The following is a 24,929-nucleotide window of genomic DNA, read 5'->3' as shown; positions in this document are numbered from 1 at the left end:
GTTCAATGATCCTGTTGAGATTTTAGTTACTTTTTAGTCACTTATATATCATCATATAAAAATCCTAGCAAATATCATATTCTTCACACAAGGTGACATGACAGCATGCATGCATGCTTTTCCCCGCGTGACGTCATAACGACGTTCGTTTATAATTGAGGGGGTCAATTTTTCATTACATACATACAAAATGTGAGGAATTTCAAAATCAACCCAATTTTCTCCGATGTAATGAAATCTGAAGAATTCAGGTTCTAATAATTCAATTCATGCCATAACTTAAGAATTATTTAGGCAGCATCCATTTATTACGTAACGCTAAAATTTATATTTTTGCGACCCCCCCTCCCGCTCCGTAACGCTTTTTTGTATGGAAATCCAAAAATTTTTGTACGGGCCGTAACGCTTGGCCATACTACCCCCTCCCCCAAGAGCGTTACGTAATTTGTGGACTGCGCCTTATCGATTTTTTTTATTTATTATTGAACGTTTAATTGTCTGCCGCACTATATACGAGTGCGCAATTACAAGTTACTATACTAAAACCTCAATTTATGCACATGTCTGGGGGTGCATAAATTAAAAAAGGCATAAAATGAGGGAAATTTGTGCATAAAAAAAAACACTTCCGTAACGCCTCTGAATCCCGCCGAAAATGCTCTGAAACTTCCTGAAATGGCTCCGAAATTCCCCTCAAACCGCCTCGTACCCCATGTAACGCACCTGCGACGCTCCGAAACCCCCGAAAACGCCTCCATAAGGCCTCTGAATCCCGCCAAAAATGCTCTGAAACTTTCGAAATGCCTCCAAAATCCCTCTAAAATCCCCTCGGACCCAATGTAACGCATCTGAACCCCCAAAAACGCCTGCCTAACGCCTCCGAATCCATCTAAGACCCACTTGCACCCGTTTAACGCACGTGAGATCCTCGGAAACCCCCGAAAACGTACCAGTAACGCCTCCAAACCCCGTCGAAAATCCTCTGAAACTCTCTGCAATGCTTTCGAAAACCCCCTCAGACCCCCGAAAACCCCCCGGAGATCTCCTGGTACCTCGGGGAAACCCCTGGGAACCTCCTGAAACTCCCCTGTGACTTCCATTTGCTCATCCTTATAAACACCCTTTAGCCGCCGTTGCAATAGTTACCGTCACAATATTGGTTCTGAGTAGCTTTCCCTTAATTTATGCAGGTCATAAAAAAGGTGCATAAATTAAAAAGTGCATTAAAATAACATGCATAAATTGAGGTTCTAGTGTATTTACATTCTCATATGCAAAGTATAGTTTGTTAAAATGTTTCGCTATATGAGATGTAAAAGAGCGAAATATTGAATTCTCATTTTTAACGCCGCCGCCGCCGACGACCAAAAATGATGTTTTAACCGCGGCGCACATCTCTGCCGAAGCACCAAAGCAAGCATCACAGCGGTGCCAGACATCAAGAAACAAGTAGTTAATTGAATGAGATTTGGTCACTACAAATACGATGTTTTTTCAATCAGAATATGATCGTTTCTTGGTTTAACATCTTGGTAATCGAACTTCTACGCAAATCGATCAATAATTTCATTTTCCAACGCCATTTCTTTCAAAATATTTGGTTTGGTTTTCATCTAAATATGTTGCTACCGCTCAAGCTTTACGAACTATCATCCAGTTCGGCAGCACTGATTTGCCAATCAGCTGTGAATGTATGCGAGTGCAAAACGTGGGGAGCGAGCATAGACGATTCGTCGCGCCGCACATTGTTATGACTTCTCCTTTGCGAGAGAGGAAAACAATCACAATGAAACTGTCACCTGCTAGGGAAAGGGAGTGCGTTAGTGGGTGAGTGCAGAATGCTCTACGATGAGAAAATGTGAGAGTGGTTGTGGATTTGCTGTAAAAACTGTTGAGATGAATAAGGGGCCACCCGGTGGACCGCGATGAGATGAAAATTTTACGGTGTGCTGAAGATAGGTGCGAGTGGCTCGCGATTTGTGATCGCAATTAAATCAAATATTGAAGGTAAATCCCACTCTAGTGCATCGTAGGATCAACAGTGGAAGTGAGCACGTGTGTTAAAGGTTTGTATCATTAAGTTTGAAGCGTATACATTGCGCTGTGAGTGATTTTTCATGTTGCACATCCTTAATGAGACTAAGATAGGCACAAGTACCCTAGTCTATGAAAACGAATTTCTACACTAAAATGATGTATGGACGAAATGTTTGTAACACATAGGAGCAATAGCTCATTAAATTAGTCACGTAAAACAATGTAAAATTACATGACTTTTACATGAAAAATCGTAAAAATATTGTATTTTTTCGTGATCTAAAAAACACCCTCAAAACATCACTGGAAAAAGTTCTAGAGAAATCTCTGGAGGAGTTCCATGGATGACTTCGTGAAGGATTTCTTGAAAAAAAAAAAGAATTTCAGGATACCTGAGAATCGAAGGACGAATTTCTAAAGAAATTCCCTTGCAGGAGCTACAGAGGGAATTCTTGAAGGCAGAGGTTCCCAAACTTTTTGCTACCGCGGCGCCTTTTGAAATTCTCAAAATTTTCGCGGCGCACCAACAACTTTTTACAAAGAATTTTAATAATTTTAACACATTATAATTAAAAAAAAAATGAAAATTGCTTGAAGATTCGCAGAACTTAACACAAATTTGAGATTTATGATAATGCTTGCATTGCAAAACTTTTAAATTTTTTAAATAAAGTGCGTAGATTTCCAAATTTAAGGGAAAATAGATATAAAAATGAATTGTTAAAAAGCTGTCAGAACGGCTGACAGTGACGGTGAGGGGTCATGGTTTTGTAGTCGGAACACAAAAAATTAAATTCTACCCAACTCAACAACGCAAAAAAGGCGGTTTCAGAATCATGCATGAAATCGACACATAAATTGTTGCAGATTTTTTTACGATAAGGAGCAAAACCAGTCTATAGGAAGAAATCTCAATCATAGAGACAAACTAACAAATTATGATAGTGATAAAAGTGAAAATGTCGTCCCGAAACGTTTGAGACAGCACGAAGACCTAGAGATTGGCAGTAATTATAGGTAACAGTATTATGGATAGAACTACAAACAAGTTTCTCGAAATATCTACTTTGATTTACAAGCTAGTGAAAAAATCGAAAACTAAGCCGAATCATAAAGAGTCCAACGATTTGAGTCTCACGAAAATTTTCAAAATTCCGAAAATATAAAATTTTTGTAAAAATCTAAATGTTTCATGAGGATATTATAAATTCCGGAAAATATTCGTAGACTTTGGAATATTTACTATATAATTGAAAATTTAGGAGAGGGAAAACCCCTTTGAATGAGTTTCTTTTGAAGTCTCCCACAAAAAACATTGTTTTGTAAAACTAGTGTCACCTCAAACCCTTTTTTGCATTCAATACAAAAAAGGGTTTGAGGTGACACTAGTTTTACAAAACAATACATAAACAGCTAAAAATAATTTTGCCTTCAATAATAAGAGTTTGTTCTTTGTGTTTTGGCCCAAGAGCCTGCGGCGCACCTGAGAGATGTTCACAGCGCACCGAGGCGCCGCAGCGCACAGTTTGGGAAGCACTGCTTGAAGGAATCCAAGGATGGATTCGTGATCAAGTCTATGGATAAACTCCAAAAAGATTTGTTTTAACATTACTTGATGACTACATGGTGAATTTCCTGGCTTCTGTATGCATCCCTGTAAAATTTTCTAAAAGAGTTCCAATGCAAACCACTGGAGGAGTTCTTCTAGAATTCTTTGATATAATTCATCCCTGAACAATTCTTGGATTCATCGCTGGAAAACATGATGGAGGGATAACCGAAATTTCTAAAGGAAATTTTTGAATAAAAAATTGAAGAGTACCCAAGAGAAATTTCTGGAGATAACACAAGAGAAATTCTTGAAGCAATCCCTGAAGAAATTCCCGGAGTGATCCCTGGAGGAATTTCTGGAGAAACCTCTAGAGGAATTTCTAGAAGAACCCATGGGGGAACGCCTGGGGAATCCCTAGAGAAATGACTGGAAGAATCCCAGAAGGAATTCATGGAGGAATACCTGGAAGAAAGTTTGGAAGAATTCTTGGAAAAAAAACCTGGAGGAATTCCTGAAAAAATGACAGGAGGAATTTTTGGAGAAATGCCTGACAACAATTCCAGGAGGTATTCTTTGGGGAATGCCTGAAAAATCCTCGGAGTATGCCTGGTGTTATTCCTGGAAGAATCCCAAGAGGAATCCCTGGAGGAAAAATTCCTGGAACTCCAAAAAGAATATCAGGAGAAACTCCTGATGGAGGAATACCTGAAGTAATGACTGGAGGAATTCCTGATGAAATTTCTGGATGAAATCCCTAGAGTAAACCTTAGAGGAAGCCCAAGAGGAATTCCTAAGGGAATGCGTGGAGGAATGTTTAGAGGAATTCCTTAAGGAATCCCTGGAGGAATTCCTGGAGGAATCCTTGGAGAAATCCCTAGAGCAATTCTTGGACGAATCTCTGAAGGAATGCCTCTGGAGTAGTCCCTGGAGGAATGCCTGGAGGAATTTCTGGGGGAATTTCTGGGGGAATCCCTGGAGGAACGCCTGGAAAAATTCCTGGAGAAACGTCGGACAAAATTAATTAGTTTGTACTACTTAAATAAGACTGCAAAGCCAAATCTATCTCTATTGCCTTTAGGACTTTATGGAGACATGCCTGGAGAAATCCCAGGAGAAATCTATGGATAAATCCCTGGAAAAATCCCTGAAGGAATCCTTAGAGCAGGGGTTTTCAGTCCTGCTGCCTCGCGGTGCACTTCTTAAAAATTATTTATGGTAATGCGTATTCCAACGCGAGATTTGATATTTCGCACGCCGATATGATTTTATTATTTACTTGTAGTTCTTGAAAACGTTGGGACTAAGCTCTTGTGCGATTTGTATGGTTTTTGGAAAATTTCGTTACAATATTTATTCAGAAGTTTATATTTATAATTGTTTGATATATTATGTTGAACCTATTCTTCACAAATTCTGACAAACTCATGTAAGTAAAATTCTTACAAAAACTAAAAGCAAACTTTCAACGAGATGATGAGAAAAAGAAAGATAAATTTATAATTAGATAAAAGATAATAAAAATATTCCTATCGCAGATTCTCGGAAATACTAATCAGATTTTAGTCAATTTACTGTCGCGGTGCACCTGGCTAAGTTTTGCGATGCACGAGAGAAATCTTTGGAAGAATTTCAGGAGGAATGTCAGGAAGAATTTCTGAAGAAATCAGAGGAGAAAGTACTGAATAAACCACACAATAAGGATTCTTGAAAAAAATATGGAGAAATCCCAAGAAGAGATAGTGGAGGAACTCCTGGAGTAATCCCTGGAAGGATTCCCGATGGTACCCCAGGATGAATCTTGGAATCCCTGAAGGAATTTCTGGATGAATATCTGGAGGAGTTTTTAAAAGAATTCCATGAGAAATTCCTAAAGGAATCCCAAGAAGTGTTTCTGGAGGAATCCTTGGAAGAATTTTCAAAATGATATCTGGAGCTGTTCCTGGAAGAATCCCAGAAGGAATTCCTGCGTGAAGTCCTGATAGATTTCTAAACGAATTCCTGGACGAATTTCTGTGGGAATCACTGAAGAAAAAAATCTTAAAGAATCCATGTCTGCTTTAGGTTCTGGACGAATTATAGAAAAAAACCCTTAAATGAATGCCTTTAATCCTTAGAAATCCATATAGAAAATTTTAAAGGAATTTCTGGATTAATTTTTAAATAATCTATTACATAATTGTCTTAAAAAAATCCTGTAAGAAATACCTGCAGACATAGTTCGAATGATTCCAGATAGAGTTTTTGGAGCAATCTCTAGCGGAATTTCTGAAGGAATATTTGAAAAATTCTTGAATAAATCTTTTAGGGATTTGCTGAACAAATATCCCCAAGATTGGAAACCCACAAGACGTCCAAGTAGAAATTCACGAAGGAGAATTCAACCGCGCTTGTTATATTTGATAAAATTCTATGGTAAGATTTAAGTGATGCTCTTATATAAATACTTGGCGAAACTTCTTGTGGTTTTTAAACAAAAAATATTTGATAATTGAAGATAAAATCCTCATAAAGTAGTAAAAGAGTAACAGAGCATTTCCCTGGAACTTTGAATTATTAATGATCTTGAGTTAACTCGAAATAATAGATAATTATCGCGGCCAGGGTCCCCAACTCACTCTGGCTACGCACATATCTAAGCTTAACGTCCTAACTGGGACAATGCGTGCTTTTCTGGTTCTACAAGGCCGGAATAAATCTCATTTTCTTCTTTTGTCACTTTGCTCGTTGACTAGTCAAGGGGGAGGACGATAAATAATAAATGTGTTAAACAAGGTTGCGATCATTCATTTGCAAAGATTTACATTCATTTGCTATTATCTCAGTTCAGAAGCATGCTATCGAAAAACAATGTATGGATGAATTTAACCTTGTAGTTTTATCTGAAAGTTTGCCGAACAACATTGGGGTCGCAAACGTATACCAAAGCTGTGAGCGAGCTGTGAAGGCAACTCTCCACGCGATGAATGAAAATTTCATTCACGCTGTGGAAAGTTGCCTGCACAGCTCGCTCACGACTTTGGAATGCGTGTGCGACCCCAATGTTATTCGGAAAACTTTCAGATAAAACTACAAGGTTAAATTTATCCATACATTGTTTTTCGATTGCATGCTTCTGAACTGAGATAATAACAAATGAATGCAAATCTTTGCAAATGAATGGTTGCAACCTTGGTGTTAAATGAAAAATTACCCAAACAATAAGGAAAAAACCATTAAAACCCATCGGATTTGTTAAAGAATTTTGTCGGCGACAGTAATTTCACTTTAATTTTTTTTAATTTCTTGAATAATTAATTTGTGTCCCCCCTCGATATGTCGAATTCTGACCAAAAAACGAAATGACTGAGATATCTTTATTTTGAAAATTATTCAAACGAAAATTGAAAGATCGTCAGAACCGTCAGTGAAGAGCTACCGTTGCACGATTGGAAGATTTTCAGGGCCACAATAATGTAATTTAAAGTATAGTTTTTTTGGTAAGGGATTGTGATATATGTAAAACTATTTCATATTTAAACAAATATTGTTTTCATTGATTCGCCGACAAATAATCAACCACTCCCGAGCTGCCTCACACGGTGCTACCATCGCTACTGGGTGGACGCGAACGGTCGCAGCCATCGCCATCCCGACATCACCGCCAGAATGGGCGGAGCTCCGTTTAAGCTCCGTCCACACTGTGCGTGCGAAATCGTATCGCTCAGCTGGCAGACCGTTTGCGTTACCTGCAGTGGTGGTATTCCGCCCTTTTCCCAAGATAGCTGGGAGTGCCGATCGTGTTGCCTTCGTTTGTTTATTTTTACTTTTCTTCGCTTCTTGTTTGCATTTGTTATGTTACAGTTACAAAAAGAAAGAAAATTAAAACAAAAAAAAAATAATAAAATGTACAAATAACGCTTACTTATTTACAGAGGTTTTCTTCTTGGTGTTTGTTCTTGTTTGCTTTGCACGACAGGTGTCATCGCGTCGCCCACTGTGTGGTGTTGTTTGAGGGCGATCGATGAACCTCGTTTTTTTTTAATGTTTTTGCTTTGCTAGATGTTGTTGTTTTTGTATGGCAGTTAATCATCGTTTTCCTCACACATTTTTAGTTGCTTGCTTTTCGTTAACCTAGGGTATTTTTTTGGTCGCCAATCGTTGGATTGACTGGATTTTTTTCGATTCTTTGCACCAGGGAAAGCTCGAACCGAGCTTCCGAAGGTGCTTCCTTATAAAAAAGCAGTTCGCTTACGGACTAAGCTTCTTGAAAAAGCGCAAATAAAAATTTGTATCGTGTTCTAATACGTTTGTGGTCGCATTTTGAAATCGTTTTTCCAGTGTTCGATGCCAGTGGTCAAAATTTTTGTTTGTTTTAGTGATGAAGTTTTTGGTGTTCGCTCACAGGTGGAGCCGGTGAAGATCAATAGCTTTGGAATAGTGTTGGAAAGTACTGGCCAACTACCAACCGGTGGGTTGGTGGGATAGGTAGTAGAAAGGTAGGAAGAGTGAGAATAATTCACTAAACAAATAATTAACTAGAGTTTAAATTCGTTCCTAATAACTTGAGTGGTTTGTTGGGGTTGTCATGATGGTGTTGGATCGCTCGCGTTACCTTAGTATCCCTGGAATCCTCCCTGCTGGCTGTTTGGGTAACCGCCGGCTCCGGCACCGGTGTCTTCGTAGGAGATGGTTGGGCGGTATCCGTTCTGGTCAGCTTCGTAGTTCACAACTTGCTTGCGGCCATCGGGCAGCAGGACGAAGTAGCGGCCGGTGGTGCGGTCTCCATCGCGAGATTCCATGTGTCCGAAATCGTTGCCAGATTGGAAGTCCTGAACGTGGTACTCGAAGCTGTACTTGGCGGGTTCGGCGTTGGCGTTGGCGTCGGCATAGTTGTAACCGGCGGCACCGCCTGCTCCGGCACCAGTCGGGGCTCCGTACTGGGTGGATGGGGCAGATGGATAGTTGTAGCCGTTGCCGTTTGCGTTATAGTTGTAACCGTTATTCCCATGGGAACCGCCCTGCTGGTAGTTGCTGTACGGGGACGGGGGCTCGGCGACGACCAGGGCGGCCAGCGAGATGACGGCGACGGCGGCGAAAACCTGGGTGGCGAAGGATTTTAAGGTTAAGATTGTGTTTTCTTCAGTGGTGCGGTATCAAACTCGATGTGGATACAAAGTTAGAGTTGTGTAAACGCTTCAGAACGCGGAAGGCTACTGAAGCCGAATGGTAGAATCATAAATGCGAAGAACAACCTGTTTATTTACGTCATGGCTCAAACAGATGATGGGTTTTATCCGCTCGCGTCGATGGAGCTTTGGACCATGGTTGACTTCAGCTCATTTCAACGGGATGAACATTAGGGCTCACTAAATGTTACAAACGCTTCAGGGCTTGAACCCTGTGTCGGAAAGAACGAAGATCGCAGAAAGCGTAGAGAACGCGAGCACGAGCGCGATCTTGTAAAAAACAATCAAGAAAAAACCAGAAGCTTTCCTTCGCCGAGATCTAATGACTCATCAAAGCAAGCCATCAAATTCGCATTGGTTTGGTTTGTAGGATGGCGCCTTGGCACCTAGCAGGTCAAGCAGTGGTGGTTGCTAGGACAACCGCGAGCGTGAAATGAATGCGCTGCGGCAGTAATTACCGACACTGCGCATCACTGCCGCAGCCAGTTGCCAGTTGCCGCCTTCCTTCACATCGTCGGATTGTTATTGTTGGTTGTTGTCATTCATTACCGCGTGTTCGCGCGCGCGCAGACAATCGCGCTCAGGCTACGCAGGGAGGGTGTACACCGGCGAATGTTGATGCCGCCGGCGGGTCCCAATAATGACGGGGTAAGTGCGAATATAAAAGCTATTTGCGCGCGATTTTTTGCTCGTCGGAGATTGGATGCGCTCGTCTGATGCAGGTGTTTGGATGAGTTGGAGATTTTCGGGCTGGCTTGATGATGATGGACCCCTCGTTAATAGCTTCGAGATCCGGATCATCCGAAGCGGAGGGGAAAATTTGGCACGGTGTGTTTTGAGCGCGGGAAATGAAGGCGAGGTGAAGGCGGCTCTGAATAAGAGCCATCATGGGAGTTGTTGGAGGATGGAATTATTTGGCACTGACTGTCAATGCGCAGAGGAAAGTACGGCTACTTAGGCCGATGTTTTTGGGCGGATCAATTTGAGATGAGGTTAAGTGATTATTTTGGATACAATGCCGTGTAGTTTGGGGCTTCTCATGGCGATAACGAGCTTGGTTGGAGTTGGTTTCGCCAATTACGGGGGAAGGCGCCGTTTTAAGTTAATTTGTTGGAATTAAATAACGAATTAGCAAACGAGGAGCGGGTCATTTGTTTGTATTAATTTTTCGAATTAATTTGTAGACTTAAATGTTGCTGTCTTGGATCACAGATCGATGAAGAATGTTAATAGAGTTTGGTGAATGGTACACATAGTGTTAAGCAAACGCTTCACAATTTCGTTTCAAAGTACAGTTCAATGGATTGAATTCTCATACGTTAGTAGTTAAACGGACGCATATTTCAGACAAGATGCTTGATGGCATGGTCAAAAATGGAAGAGTCCAACTTTGACTCATTCCTAACAATTGTATGTGAAATCAATCAAGTGATTTTTAGTTGACTTTAAAATTTTAAAACTGGCAACACTGCACAGAAGACTCAAACAAATCAGGCCAAACATTTCAATTGGTCCTATCTGCATTTGAGAGGCTCTCTTTGTTTGTTATTGCATTGTAATGGTACACTTTTCTACTATTTTTGCAGTACAAATCAAAAGACGATTGTTTTGACCATCGTTCAATGCAAGGAGACAATCATAATACAAATAAACAGTTGAGATATTAACGAAAGAGAGAGAAACCAAAGAGAGCCTCTCTTCTACAGATAGGACCTTTAGACATGTTTGGCCTGAAATGTCATCATCGCGGATCCGCTGTAAGAAACCATATTTAAATGGTCGAAGTTGAAGTAGAAACCAAGTTCCTATTTAACTGTTTCTTGCATGATGGCAACCCTGTTGTAACACTCTGCTCTAATGAAACAATGCGGGGCAAAAGAGTACGAAATAACTTCAAACTATGTATGGCCCCACTCTTCCGAACAATTCCGTACAAAACAATCACGGCTGCCAAACGAAATTAAAGAAAATTTTGATATTTTTTAAAAATTTCCTCCAGTGAAGTTTAGGCAGCAATGCTTTCATAAAATATTTGAGCACACAGCCTCATTAAGTAGCTGTAATAATCTCCAGAATAGTGATATTTTGGAACTTTTCATCGGAACTCTCTTACTACTGCAGCTATAGTGAACGTTTGAATTTATTCACTACTAAGCTCAGCTGATCTAAGTTATACTCCTAATATAAATGATAACACTCAGGCAAGAGATGAGCAACTAGATGAGTGTTTTTAGAAATTTTAAAAAATGTCACGAATTGAAGTCAAATATTTGATCATCTTATCAAGAAAATTTTGGAAAAAATAAAGTAAAACTCGCGAAGAAAGAAATGAAAATTTTCCAAGAAACTTTCGAAAAAGAAAAAAATGCACACTGAATTCTTAACTAAATACCAAACAGCAACTAAAAAAACTTTGGAAGGAAATTTTTGTAAAAAAATGAAATAAATAAATAAGAAAAGAGCGATTATTGTGAGCGCTCATATGAGTGATTGCCACGCTACGGTACTGATGTACGTGCTCGAAACTGGCATCACTGCTCAGCAAAGCTTAAAATGAGATACATGAGGGCAAGCACTTCTATTCAGAAAGTCTGCTTATTGGCTGCCTCTACACTACGACTGTCAAATGAAACGATTTAACCGGAACAGTGTTGCCACTTTATAACTATTCTAGAATCTGGATGGCATTTGAAGGTCTCACAAGCTCTTCTTAATAGCTTGGCTAGTCAATTGTGATGGAATCCGGGCTACCGTGAAGTGGCAAATATTGGCAAGACTAAAGCAAACAGATGGGTGTTTTTAGATTTGCTAATCAAGAAAATTTTGAAAAAAAGCCTAGAAAACACCACGATGAAAAAAAAGACTAAGAAGTTTTTTTTAAAAAAATGCACGTTGAATTTTCTAAAAAATATGGAAAGACAATTTTGCAGAAAAAATATAAATAAAAAGAGCGGACCTGGTATGATGGTTAGAACACGTAACTATCACGCCGAGTACCTGGGATCGAATCCCATCCCGACAAACTCACAAAAAGTGAGTTCTTCCTTCGGAAGGGAAGTGAAGCGTGAGTCCCGAGATGAACTAGCCTAGGGCTAAAAATCTCGTTAAAACAGATAAACAAAATAAAATATTGATTATTATGGTCGTCAATATGAGTGACGCTACGGCTCTGATGTACTTACAACAACATTACTCACATGCCATCAAAGCAAAGCCTTGAATTAGACACAAGACTGTAAGCATTTCTATTCAGCAACATCTGCTCTTTGGCTGCCAACACTGCTGTTAAACGGATTGATTTAACCGAAACAGTGATGCTAGTTATAACTATTCCAGACTCTGGATGGCATTTGAAGCCCTCACAAGATCTTCTCAACGAATTGTTTGACCAATTCAAACGAAATCCAGGCTGTGAAGCAGTATATATTAGCTGGAAGTAAGCAGTGTTCCCAGAAAATAGACTCGACGAATGTTTAGGAAGTTTTGCTGCACAATATGAGAATACTGCAATCATAACAGTGGAATACCAAGAGATGATTGAAACTGAAACAAGTAGTAGGAGATTGAAATTTGCTTTGATGAAAATTTATTGCATTCTATTCGAGCAATGTTACCAGCTTATGCGAAAAATTTGAATAATTTTGGAAATTTTAATTAACTGATTGAACAGTGCTGCAGTGCAGTGCAAATCTACTTTTTATATGGATTCAGACAACCTGATACAGTAAGAGATACTCTTCCATAAAATGCTGCCATTCATTCGACATCCGCAGGAAATTTTGGATTGCTTTCCACCTGAAGAAGCGGATTTTTAGATTGCAGGTGATGTCTTTTTCCAGAATGTTGGTTTCCAAAAATCTGCTAAGCAGCTTGGTAGACAACAGCCAAATTTCAGTTTGCATAATGTAGACAGAAGTGTTTTAAAGAAACCTACTGTAGTTGAAGTGGAATTCAATTCAGCCGTGTTGCCAATAATCTGAACTTTGAGCAAAACTCTATAAAACATTTGATGGCATTTGATATAATCTTCTGGATGTCCAATGAACATTGGGATAGGCTGTCTTGTACGTACGATACTCCCAGATGCCAAGCGTTAGGCATTAAATTTTGGCAGTGTTGCCAATTGCGAACATGTATTGTTCCATACAGCACAGGGACTTTTGTTGGCACTCGATCTTTACCCTGGTATTGCTAAATATCTAACCTCAGCTGTCCTACAATTGTTGCGTTTTCAATTTTGAACTTCACTGGATCTTAATTGAGCAGTGTTTCCAGCAGTTATTTTATTCCGTGGTTGAGAACCACTCAGTACTATTAATAGCATTTGAGAAATGTTGGAATATTTTTACATTTTTATACTGCTTGTGTCACGGAATCCACTTTTTCACTCCTCTGTCGTGACTGAACATTTCCAAGTGACATTTTGATAACCATTCAGTCTTGTAGAGGTTCTGAGAACCGTCTTAAGACCTTATACCTATTATTTTTGTGTTTTGATGGTTCATAGAACCTCTTCTAGTCTATTGGACTTAAAAATGTTACTTGGGATTTGAATTCAGCCCTTGTTATAACTCCGACTGATTATAAGTTCTATAAGATCCGATTCAAGCAGCAGGGATCCGTATATTCACCGCATCCACCCGTTATTTACTCCTGTTTGCTGACGTGATTCGACAAGGGTGCAGTAAAAAGAGTTATCCCGAACGGAATCACTTCCATCCCATCGCCAGTGTGAAGCGATGCGTCGTTCGCTAGGTAATGTGATTCGTTGCTGTTCGTTCGTCTCAACTCAACTTAATTGACTCAAGTTAATGGTGAACGGTGAAAGAAGGAGGCAACGGTAAAGTCATTCACGAATCGTGTAGCTGATCGATTGAATGCGTTGCGAATGGGAAGAAGTGAATTGGCAGAAGCGTCAAACGTTCGCTGCTGAGTGGCTTACGGCAATGCGAAGAGTATACCGCATTTAGTTCACCACTGGACTGCGTACTGAGTCTTCATAAGAAAGAAAACTCAACTCAAACTGATGTCTTCGGCGCACTAATGCTTTGATGTATGATGCAATTGCGCACTTTTATTTGCGTTTTCGAACTCTTGAAAACTAGAGCGATAGTCCAGTGGTGAACTAAATGCGCTATAATGCAAAAAGGAAATCAGGAACGCTGCCGAGTAGTGCTGCCAACAAGCGAGGAAATGTTGTTCCGATAATTTTAGTACGAATTCTGATGGATTTCGTTCTCTAATTTAATGCAGATGCATCCAAACTTTTTTAGAAGCATCTGTTGCATCTACTATTTTAGCTTTGTAAATGTAGTTAATCTTAATATGGAACAGAAAATTTAAAAAAATAAAAGAATTCAATCCAACGTGGTGTGCAATCTCGATAGGTCCAAACGATTTTTGGAAAATTCTAAGCAATAATAGAACACGTTCCAATGCTTTTGCTGAAACTATTGATTAGGCTTTTTTAAAATCATTTAGAGGCTAAAAAAAAAATGGTCCATGGTAGACATAAAAGCAATATTCCAAAGAACACTACTCTTCAAGAATGTCTAGAGGCCCATACAAAAATTTAAAAAAAATGAAAAAAAGCAGGAGCTGAAAATATATTTCGAAAAATGATTTTTTTTGTAAAGTTTTTATGTAAAATGGTCATATTTTTATAAAATTGAAATGTTCAGCAATATTACTACAAGTACGTGATTTTTAATTTTTTTTTATGGTTGAGGTCCTTGACTTTTAAAACATTGTTTCTGGGAGGTTTTACATGAAAAATGATCATTTTTTTTATAAAATTGATATATTCAGCAAAATTGCTACAAATATGTGATTTTCTATCAGTAAAGTGCTCAACCCAACCCAACAAAATGTTAATTTTTGTTTGGAAATTGCTACAAACATGTCATGTTTTTTTCTTTTTTTTTAATGTTGAGCGCCTTGACTTTCATAAACATTATCTTTTTGGGAGAGCTTTTCACGAAAAATTGTATTATTTTTGAAAATTGATATGTTCAACAGAATTACTAAAAATTTGTTTTTATATTTTTTTTCTTTTTTTAAAGGTTGAGTCAAGGATCTTTAAAACATTGATTTTGGGAGAGATTTTCATGAAAATCTGTATTTATTATAAAATTGAAATGTTCAACAGAATTGCTACAAATATGTGATTTTTAATTTTTTCAAGAGTTGAGAACCATGACTTTTTACACATCGTCTTTTTGGGAGAGCTTTTCATAAAAAAATGATCATTTTCTTTAAGAAAAATTAAATAATAAACCAAATTTCTGCACTTTTTTTTTAATTTTGTTGTAGGGTTAAGTACATTGACTTTAAAACTTTGCTTTTTGAGAGAACATTTTCTAACTATTTTGAAAACAGCGGATTAAAAACTGACAAAGATACAATAACCGATGCTTGGTGTTTGGCTAAAATACCCCACCCGTCTTAAGGCAGGGTATAGTTCAAGCATTTTTGTAATTTCTTCCAGAGAAATCAAAACTTTCATATTTTTGACACTGTAACTATTGGTAACATTATTCATCAATTTTTTGATAAAGATAGCTTAAAGAAAAATATAAACAATATATAAATATTTCCATAATCCCTGAAGAAGGTTCCAAACGGACCAAAACGTTTGACAAAATAAAATAACACCATTTTGATTTTGTCAAGACTGAGAGGCCATAACAAAACAGATGATAAGGACTGTTATGCACTTCTTAGAATGTTTTCTGATGTCTTTCAAAGCATATTTACATTAAAAAAATCATCAAAAAATGATGTTTTGGTCATCTCTCAGATGTCATTGTTTCTTTTGTGCTGAAATGCAACAATTTACATATTTTAAATTTTTCTCTAATTATTCGATCACTTTGAAGAAAAACATAAAAGTGTAGCGATGTTCAAAAACAAAAATTAAAGAAAAAAAAACAAAATTCACAAAAAAATGAATTGTAATCGCCGAGCAAAACATGTTGGGTCCGATTTTAGATGACGAGAACGATGTTTAAATCAATTTTTTTAAAATATGGACACTTGACGGTTAAGTGCGTTGAAAGTCTGTGCGAAACTCCTCGAACATTTTGTATGACGCATGTTGAACTGAATACGATTAATTGGAAAGCTCAGGTTTCACATGGCTATAACAGAGCCGAATCTTGAGCTCAAAGGTATTTAAGTATTTAAATAATGAAGCACTAGTTTTTATGTAAATTGAATGAAAATGTGTGTAAGTTGAACTTGTGGACTGTAAAAAAAAAAGAAAGGAAAGAATTGAAAAGTCAAGGTGCAATACCCTAAAATGGAAGACATCCTGACTTGAAGCATTTTTGTAGATCATTTAGATTTTCTTAAACATCAGTTACAGGTTCCACCTGATCAATTTTTAAAAAATGACCATTTTTTTATGGAAATTTTCCAAAAAATATGTTTGGCCCTTTTTTCATTTTTTTTTTATTTTTTCTTTATATGGACCACTTGGCGTTCTTGAAAGGGTATTGAAGGAATTTGAAATATTGTGTTTATGATAACAGCAGAACCTTTTTTAAGCTGATAAATTTACTATTTTTTGAGAATTTTTCATCAAAATTTGCAAAAAAAATCCCATTTTTAACTATGAAAGATTTATCTGAAAGAACTATTCATATTTGTTTTTTTTTTCTAAGAAAGATTTGAAATATCTTGTCTAGAAGCTGTGACAATACGCTATCATTTAATAGACAATATTTTAAATATTTGCACTTGCCAAACTTTGTATATTGGCCAAACCTTGCCTAGAGTTGCTTTCTAAAAAATCTTGTTGAATTTTTCAAAATATTTTTTTTTGAAAATGCCTCTGGCTTTTCAACAGCCATGACTGTGTTTGAAACACTTTTGTAACGACAGAACTTGGTTGACACATTCTGTGTAAAATTTCAGTTTGTTGAGGCAATTTATAGCGTTATTTGAAAGTTTTTATAGAAGCTTGCATTCGAATGATGAAGTTTAGAATGCGTCTGCCTTCATATTCGAAAATTTTCTGAAACATTGCACTACTGTTATCAATTTATTTTTCTTATGAAACGATATTCACTCGGTATTTCACTTAAACTTCACACGAAGTTTTATCCTAGTGTACTGGAAAGCTTCTCAGAAGACCACTCTTGCTTCCATACGTCGATTTTTCTTCGATATTTTTTGATAAACCTTCACATTTTTCCAACTTTGTATCAGTCTCTTAATCACAGTTATGTTTTTCCCTCATTACCTTCATGATTGCTTTTTGATTACGGTTCACTCGGTAGAACACTGGAAAACAAAATTTCACTGGATGCTGTTGTCGTCGATGTTGTTGACGTGATGAGGAAAACTCCTGCTCTTCGACACACGGATGATGACTGGGGGGTCGATCTGGAACGAAACACCAAGAACACAAGCACACAAATTCCGCTTTTAGTACGATTCTGCCAAAACACTTTGTCTTCACACTTGATTTTTTTGGAAAAATCTCCCAAAACAGTCCAAATTTCCAAAACCAAAGAACCCGCCACAGAACGTCGTCGCACTCACTTGAGAAGAAAACAGCTCTAGGCTTAGAAGGAAGCTGGTTGTTTGTACTCTAAAGGATGGTTGATTTGTGTATGATTCGATACAATCATGTCGGCCGTATTTATACAAACATCATGTTCGGAACGAGGGGGAATCTGCCTGCTTCACACGCTTCGGACCCTAAGCGCGCTAGGCTAGGAGTCAGACCCGCCAGACTTTCAAGCGTGCCGAGGAGAACGGCCGCCGCGCGGTCCCCCGAAATAGGCTCTCGCATTCAAAACGCAGCTTCGGTAGGCTCTACCGCCGCCGCCTGGGCACCTGAAGAAGCTCTCCTGGTTGGATCTAGCACCACCGCAGCACCGCTGGTGGACCCCAAAAGTGGGTGGTGGGTGGGCGGCTCGCGGTCTCTCCATCGCGTCGCTGGGAGCTTCTTCTTCGCACGTGAGCTGAGCGACGCGATGGCGCGACGTCGCGCGATCCGTTCATCCATCGAAAGTGAGAGTGAACTCCCCGGACGCGCGAGAGCGAGAGTCGGCGCGCCGAGTCTCCGCCGCCGCCAGCTGGTTGGGGTCCGAAAGTGAAGCGAGTCGAGCACGAGCAAAAAATTGGTCCACATTTTGGCCAGACGGCTTTTTTTTCTCTCTTCGACAATGATGAGGATGATGCTGCGAAGAAGATCTTCTCTCGGAATGCTTCGTCGCGATCGCGGCGCGTGATTTACCGCGCGAGAAGTTATGCGGGCTGCGCGAGAGCGTGAGAGCTACACGCGGTGCGGCGCGGAATCGAAACACGATCGTGCGGCGGCGCGTGATTACGGATCCATCGACGATCGACGGTGAAGGTTCTTCTTCAACAACGAGAGCGAAAGCTGATGCTGATGCTGTGCGCTTCGCGGGTGGTGAGAAATGAAGGGCGAGTTACGACGGCGACGTCTTCTTCGACGTCAACCATACGGACATGTGTGATTAGATGACCCTGGTGGCGGTCGTTGTGGGTGACTGTGGCAGCAAACGGCAAACGGAGGTCACCATTAACCCAGGATAGGAAGAGCGGAATCGACGATCGACGACGCGACGCACGGTTGTAAACGAATGGAATTCACGTCGTCGGAGACGGGTCGTTAATTAAATTTAGTGCACCAGTTTTGCGTCGTCGTCGTCGTCGTGTGATTAGTTAGAAGACTCGACTCGTTAGAATTGGTTTGGTTTTGAACGGTGCATTAGGGATTCTACGCTGCTGCTGCTGCAGTAATTACATGTTGACAGGGTGCAATTAATGGCTGTGAGTTATGAATACTTAAGTGGTTATGAAATTTCTTAATATGTTGCCGAGGTTCATCATCTCGTTAGGATCAAACTAAGAGCATGGCACATTTCGTTTACTTTTTTTTGTTTATCAATGTGAGAAACAGTGACCCTTGAAGGGATTTATAATCTTCTAACTGGCAAGCTGTGTCAACTTATCATGGCCAATAATATCCATATGATGTGTCTGATTCATTGGCATAGGTGAAAAATTTTACATTGAGAGCTGCCGTCTTTCCGATGGTAATTCATAGCAAAGGCGATGAATTCGATGAACATACTTGAAGAATCTTAATGGCCCAAATAGCCAAAGTGGGAAACGTGCGTATATTCAGCAAAACCATGGTGAAGATGACTGGTTCTATTCCTTAGGTATCATTTTTTGGGTCGTTTGGCCGAACACCATTTGGGCAAAAGTCATATGCGGTTGAATACAGTTTGTATATGACTTATCTGGATGTATGTATGGCGACTCTGCCAATTGTCAGCACATCTACGGGTTATCAATGGAAAGCGATTTAAAACATTTTCATCATAGATGTTTTATTCCTTTGAGCATAGGCTGCTGTAAGAGTTGTACTGTTACATACATTGTTGACATTATAGCTGCAGAATTTTCCATGCTTTTGATTACAAGCAATTCTTTTGATCTGTACTGTTACGGGGATCACGGTGTGTCTGGATTCGTTATCAACAAATACAAGTATTTACAAAATTGGCACCCGCCATTAGAAAGATATGTTATTCTCGAAAGTTTGTACTTGATCATGGGAAAGGTTACCTATCGTACGTACTTTGATCCAAGTTACTTGCTTGCCACCAATTCTGTTTTTCGCATGTTTCTCTATTGTGCTCAAACTTATGCTCGAATAAAGTGAAGGGTTTGATAAAGTGAATAAATGAAACAGACATCAGTATGATCTGAATTTTCAAAACGAAATAGAAAAGTGCTTTGGCTTCAAAAGATTGCGTTTATCATGGAGTACATTATTTTTCAGTTTAATCCGTGATTAGGCCTAAATGTGTAAGGTGTGTTCTATCTATTGTACACTACTGACTTATGAGTTATCTAAGCACACTCGGCGAGATAAGAAAAAAAGTTATATTAAAAAACGTTTTGTGGTTTTGAGTAGTATTATCTTTTTTTAACTGTTCATTTTAATAGTTGAGCAGCTGAATTCCGGTGTACAATTTAATCGAAGAGAAGATTTCTTTCCATTGCTCACCAACAAGAAAATTATTGTCTTTTCTTCGAAGATAAAGGCGCCAGAATTCGCCTACTGGTCTATGACAAACATCTTTTTTTCTCCCGGTATATACCTAGAATGTTCATCCCACTGTTTTGATCTAAATATCATTTTTCGTGATCTAAAATCAATTTAAACATGTTCTGGAAGATGGTTGCTTTTAATGTTTTGTTTGTTTGTTTATTTTCGACACTTGAAACCGGGGTGCAGTCTTATCTTATCTATATATATAAAAATGGATTTCTGTATGTCTGTCTGTCTGTCTGTCTGTCTGTCTGTCTGTCTGTCTGACCGCTATGCATTCGGAAACTACTGAACCGATCGGTGTGAAATTTTGTATGTAAGTGCGTTTGGGGCCGGGGAAGGTTCTTAGCTTGGTCCGAGACCCCTCCCCCCTCTAGAAAGGGGGGCTCCCATACAAATGAAACAGAAATGAGCTGAGAGAAAAGCTCAAAATTCAAAAGTAACAAAACCAATCTAGCGTGCGGTGCTCCAGTGACCTCAACAATTGTCAAATTTGAATAACAAATTGAATGTTTGCCTAAGACGACACCGGTGGGGCAAACACGGCGGTGGCTAATCAGGTTGGCCCCAATAGCTGCAGATGAATGGCCGGGGTTTTCTGACCCACTGGTGGGCGACAACATCTTCGTCCCGAAGAAGTAAGCCCGGAATGTCCGGACGCGGCAGCGTGGGTGGTGAAAAACGCCGGGAAGACAACGGCGAGGCGACAACGGTGGTGGCAGGTCAGGTTGGCGTCGATAGCCACCGAGGAAAGGCCGTGGTTTTTAACTCCCGTGGTTTGCCAACTTCTTCCCGAGGAAACAGGACCGGGAGCTGGGCAACTGGCTTGAGAGGGCTGCCACCAACCGAATTCCACCAGGAAATACCCCAGGAGTTCCTGCAGATATTAACTCAGGAATTTCTTCAGAATTTACCTCAGAAGTTCTGGATTTCATCCTGGCATTCCCAACAAACATTTTTGCTGTACTAGAGTGGAACAAACGACTCTTCAGAAAAGTTTAGCTTAAGAAACTGTTATTCAGCTTGTTCTGTTACTTGGGTTTCCTCTAAAATTGCCACCAAGAATATCTTCAGGAATTACCCCGAGAATTGATCCAGGAATTGATCCAGAAAATCATCCAGGGATTCCTTTTTGAAATTATTTTAAGAATTTCTTCAGTAATTCCTCTAGAAGTTTTTCCAGGGATTCCTCCGGGAACATGCCCGGAAGGACTGGGGGCTGGGAAACTGGCTTGAGAGGACTGCCACCAACCGGCAGATTTCTGAGGATACTACGACCTGAAAAACCGGATGATTTTTTTTTTCTGGAGGTGGGCCAGGGGACCTGACTTGAAATGACTTCTAAGCAGCATAGTCGCCCGATAAGTGAATATGCAAATCTGGATTGCAGTTTTGAAGAATCAAAATGACTGGATTCTCCCAGAGATTCGTTTAAGAATGCATCTAGGGATTATACCAGACATTTCTTTGGGGATTTGATATCTTTAGATCCAAAAAATCCTTGAAAATTATGCTAAAAATTATGTTAAAAAAACCTTTGGGAGTCCATTCAATTGTTCCTCCAATAATTCGTCTAGAAATTATTGCAGACATGGATTTCTTCAGATTTTTTCTCCAGCAATTTCTGCAGAAATTTTTCCAGGAATTCCTTCTGTGATTTTTTCAGGAACAACTTTTAGGAGTATTTTAAAAATGACATCAAGCACGTTTCTTGGGATTCTTTCAAAATTTCCTTCAGGAGTTGTTCCAGGATTCCTCTGTGAATTCCTTCAGGGATTCGTCTAAAAAGTCCTACAGGGATTCGTCCAGAAATTCCTCTATAAAGTCCGCTAGAGATTCCTCTAGAAATTACTGAAGATATTCCTCTAGATATACCTCAAGCAATTCCTCTAGAGATTCCACTAGGGTTTCATCCAGGAACTCCTCCAGGAAATCTTTCAGGGATTTGTCCAAGAATTTCTCCAGGGATTGTACCTGAAAGTTCTCTGCAGTAATTCTTCAAGAAAATCTTCCAGAAATTCTTCTAGGGATTGCTCAAGAGATCCCTCCAGGAATTCCTTAGAAGATAGCTCAAGGAATTTCTCTACAGATTTCCCCAGAAATTCTCTCAGGTATGTATACTGGAATTCCTTCAGAAGCTCCCCCAGACATTCCTTCAGGAGTTCCTCTAGGAATTGCTCTAGGAATTCCTTCACGAATTCTTTTAGGAATTTCTCCAGGAATTCTTTTGGAATTACCTCCAGGGATTTTTGTAGGGATTCCTCCAGGGACTCCTCCAGGAATACCTTTAAGAATTCCACCTGGAATTCCTGCAGATATTAACTCAGGAATTCCTGAAGAATTTACCTCAGGAATTCTGAATTTCATCCAGGCATTTCCTTCAGGATTGCCACCAAGAACACCTCTAAGAATTATCCCAAGAATTGTTCCACAAAATCCTCCAGGGATTCCTTTCTGAAATTCTTTCAAGAATTTCTTCAGTAATTCCTCCAGGAGTTTTTCAAGGGAATCCTCCGGGAATTCTTCCAGGGTTTCCTTGAAGAATTTTTCCAGAAATTTCTCCTCCAGGTATTCCTCCAAGGATTCCTCCAGAGATTTCTCAAGGAATGTGTTCAAGGGATCCCTCCAGGAATCCCACCAGAATTTCCTCAAGGAATTCCTTTAGGCCCAGGTATTTACCAGAAATTCCTCTAAAGACCCAGGTAACCAATAAGCATTTGAATAAGCCGTATTTCTGTTTTATATCTGCATTTGACCTGCTTACTGCCGTATGATAGCAGTTCGACGGCTAAACTGCCCTATATTAGCAATTGAAATGCTACTTAAAATCTGACAGCAGTTATGTAGCATTTGAGATGCACGGTATGTTTTGGTCAACAAGCAGCATAACTGCTACATTAGTGTCATAAAACTGCTAAGTGGGAGGAGTGATGCTGAACCCACAACACATTTCCACTTTTTAATTTACGTGCCCCGGCTGTAGATGCCATTATCATTCGCTTGTCCTGTCATTTATAGAGTAGCAACTAAAAAAACATGCTTTGGCAAATAAATTCCATGGTTTTGGCTACTTTCCAATGCTCGATTTAATTATCAGCACATGCTGGGCACATAGCATATCTGACGAAGCTACTGCCGGTGTAATATTCAAGCTTTAAATTGATCAAAAAACCAACGCACATTATCTAATCATCTATAGCTTATATCGTAGCGAGGTTCAGCACCATCATCAACCCGAGGATCGAGGGATCAAATCCCAATTTCGCCGAAATCAGCAAAAAAATAACAAGAACAGAATTTCAAAACGTGCCCCCAAGCCTCAAAAGTTGCACAGGAGAGTGAAGATAAAAATAGAAGAGAAAGAGAGGCCGTAAAATGGGCAGGGGAATTTTTTTGTTTTTATTTTTGACAATCTGGGGGGTAGGAAATTTAAGCATTAAATCAGCCGTATATTGGGCCAAAACTTGCATTTAAGTAGCACTTATGGCGCATATGGGGCAAATTAGCATTTAATGACCTGCCGTAAAGGCGCATATAGTGCCGAATAAATGCCATTTTAACTGCTTATTGGTTACCTGGGGATTCTTCCAGAGATTCCTCCAGGAATTCCTCCGATGATTCCTCTAATAGTTCATCCAGATATTCCTCCAAGAATTTTTCCAGGAATTCCTCCATAAATTCCTCTGGAAATTCCTAATGGAATTTCTGCAGGGATTCCATAAGGAGTTCCTCTGGAGATTTTTTAAGGATTCCTCGAGGAATTCCGTCAATGATTCCTCTAGATATTTCACTAGAGATACCTCATGAAATTACTGTAGAAATTCCACTAGGGAATCCTCGAGGAATTTTCTCAGAAATTCATTAAAGGATTCCTTCAGGGATTCTACCTGAAAGTTTTCCAGCGATTCTTCGAGAAAATCCTCTAGAAATTCCTCCAGTAGTTTCTCTGAAGTTTTCTCAAGTAATTTTTCTAGATATTCCTCCAGGAATTCGCACAAGCATGTCTCCAGGCATTCCTTCAGGAGCTTCTCTAGGTAATCCTCTAGGGATCGCTCAAGAAATTCCTCAAGGAATTCTTTTAGGAATACCTTCGGGCATTACTCCAGGAGTTCCTCCAGGGATTTTTACAGCGATTCCTCCAGGGATTCATCCAGGTTTCTTCAGAATTTGATTCTTGGACTCCTCCAGGAATTCCTTTAAGGATTTCATCAGGAATTATCCCAGGAACTCCTGCAAAAATTTCCTCAGGAATTCTTGCAGAAACTAATCCAGTAATTCGTTCAGGAATTGCAACGGCAATTTATCCAGGAATTTCTCTAGGAAATCGTCCTCAAGAAAATTATACACGCATCATTCCAAGAATACATGGATTCCGCCAAGGATTCCTCCAGTAATTCCACGAGGATTCACCAGTAATTTACCAGCAATTCCTCGAGGAATTTAACAGGAATACTAACACGCATGTTCTGATAGAAGTTTGAACTTATTCTTAGTCAAAATGTGGAGGTTAGTGAAGACCAGAAATGTTTCTATGGTGGCGCGTAAAAGTAAAGGCTCTCTTACAGATAAAACATGACTCATAACTCAAAAAATAATCAAGCAAATAAAACAAAATTTGGGATGTGGATGAGTTTGAAGATAAGGAACGTTTCAAAAGTTGAGGGTCTGCGACCCCTCCTTTATCTGGGAGCAGCACCTCACCACCCTAATGAAACAAAATGGTCTGCATTACATGTGCAAAACGAGCTAAATTTGGCATGTGGACATTTTTGAAGGCATGAAATGTCTGTGATATTGTAAGTCCTTCCAGTGGGTGGAGGAGGTTCTCATACAAATGAAATATAATATACAAAGTCAAAGCAGCCATCAACAACGCAGCTGAGAGCACCATCGGGTACGTAGAACGGAGTCGACGAAACGATTGGTTCGACGAGGAGTGCAGAGCGGTTCTGGAGGAGAAGGATGCAGCGCGGGCGGTAATGCTGCAGCATGGAACCCGACGAGCACCTGAATGGCGAAGAGAATGTTGGCACGGAGGACCAAGGCAGCGGAGGAAATGACTATGTTGGTGCAG

The 24,929-nt window shown here is 39.5% G+C and overlaps 1 protein-coding gene across 1 annotated transcript; it reads right to left on the bottom strand.

Annotated features, from left to right (window-relative positions):
- Positions 1-7,112: 7,112 nt before the first annotated feature.
- LOC115267748 (pro-resilin) lies at positions 7,113-17,385 on the bottom strand. Its single transcript, XM_029874977.2, has 3 exons — positions 17,302-17,385; positions 17,000-17,142; positions 7,113-8,667 (listed from the first exon to the last, which is right to left on the bottom strand). The coding sequence occupies exons 2-3, from the start codon at positions 17,003-17,005 to the stop codon at positions 8,182-8,184; spliced, it is 492 nt and encodes a 163-aa protein (XP_029730837.1). The 5' UTR covers positions 17,006-17,142; positions 17,302-17,385; the 3' UTR covers positions 7,113-8,181.
- Between the last annotated feature and the right edge of the window lie 7,544 nt (positions 17,386-24,929).

The sequence above is a fragment of the Aedes albopictus genome, chromosome 3, assembly GCF_035046485.1.
Source record: "Aedes albopictus strain Foshan chromosome 3, AalbF5, whole genome shotgun sequence".
Taxonomy (NCBI): Eukaryota; Metazoa; Arthropoda; class Insecta; order Diptera; family Culicidae; genus Aedes; species Aedes albopictus.
Note: the sequence above shows the minus strand (reverse complement) of the source record. Positions and strands in the feature narration are given on the sequence as shown.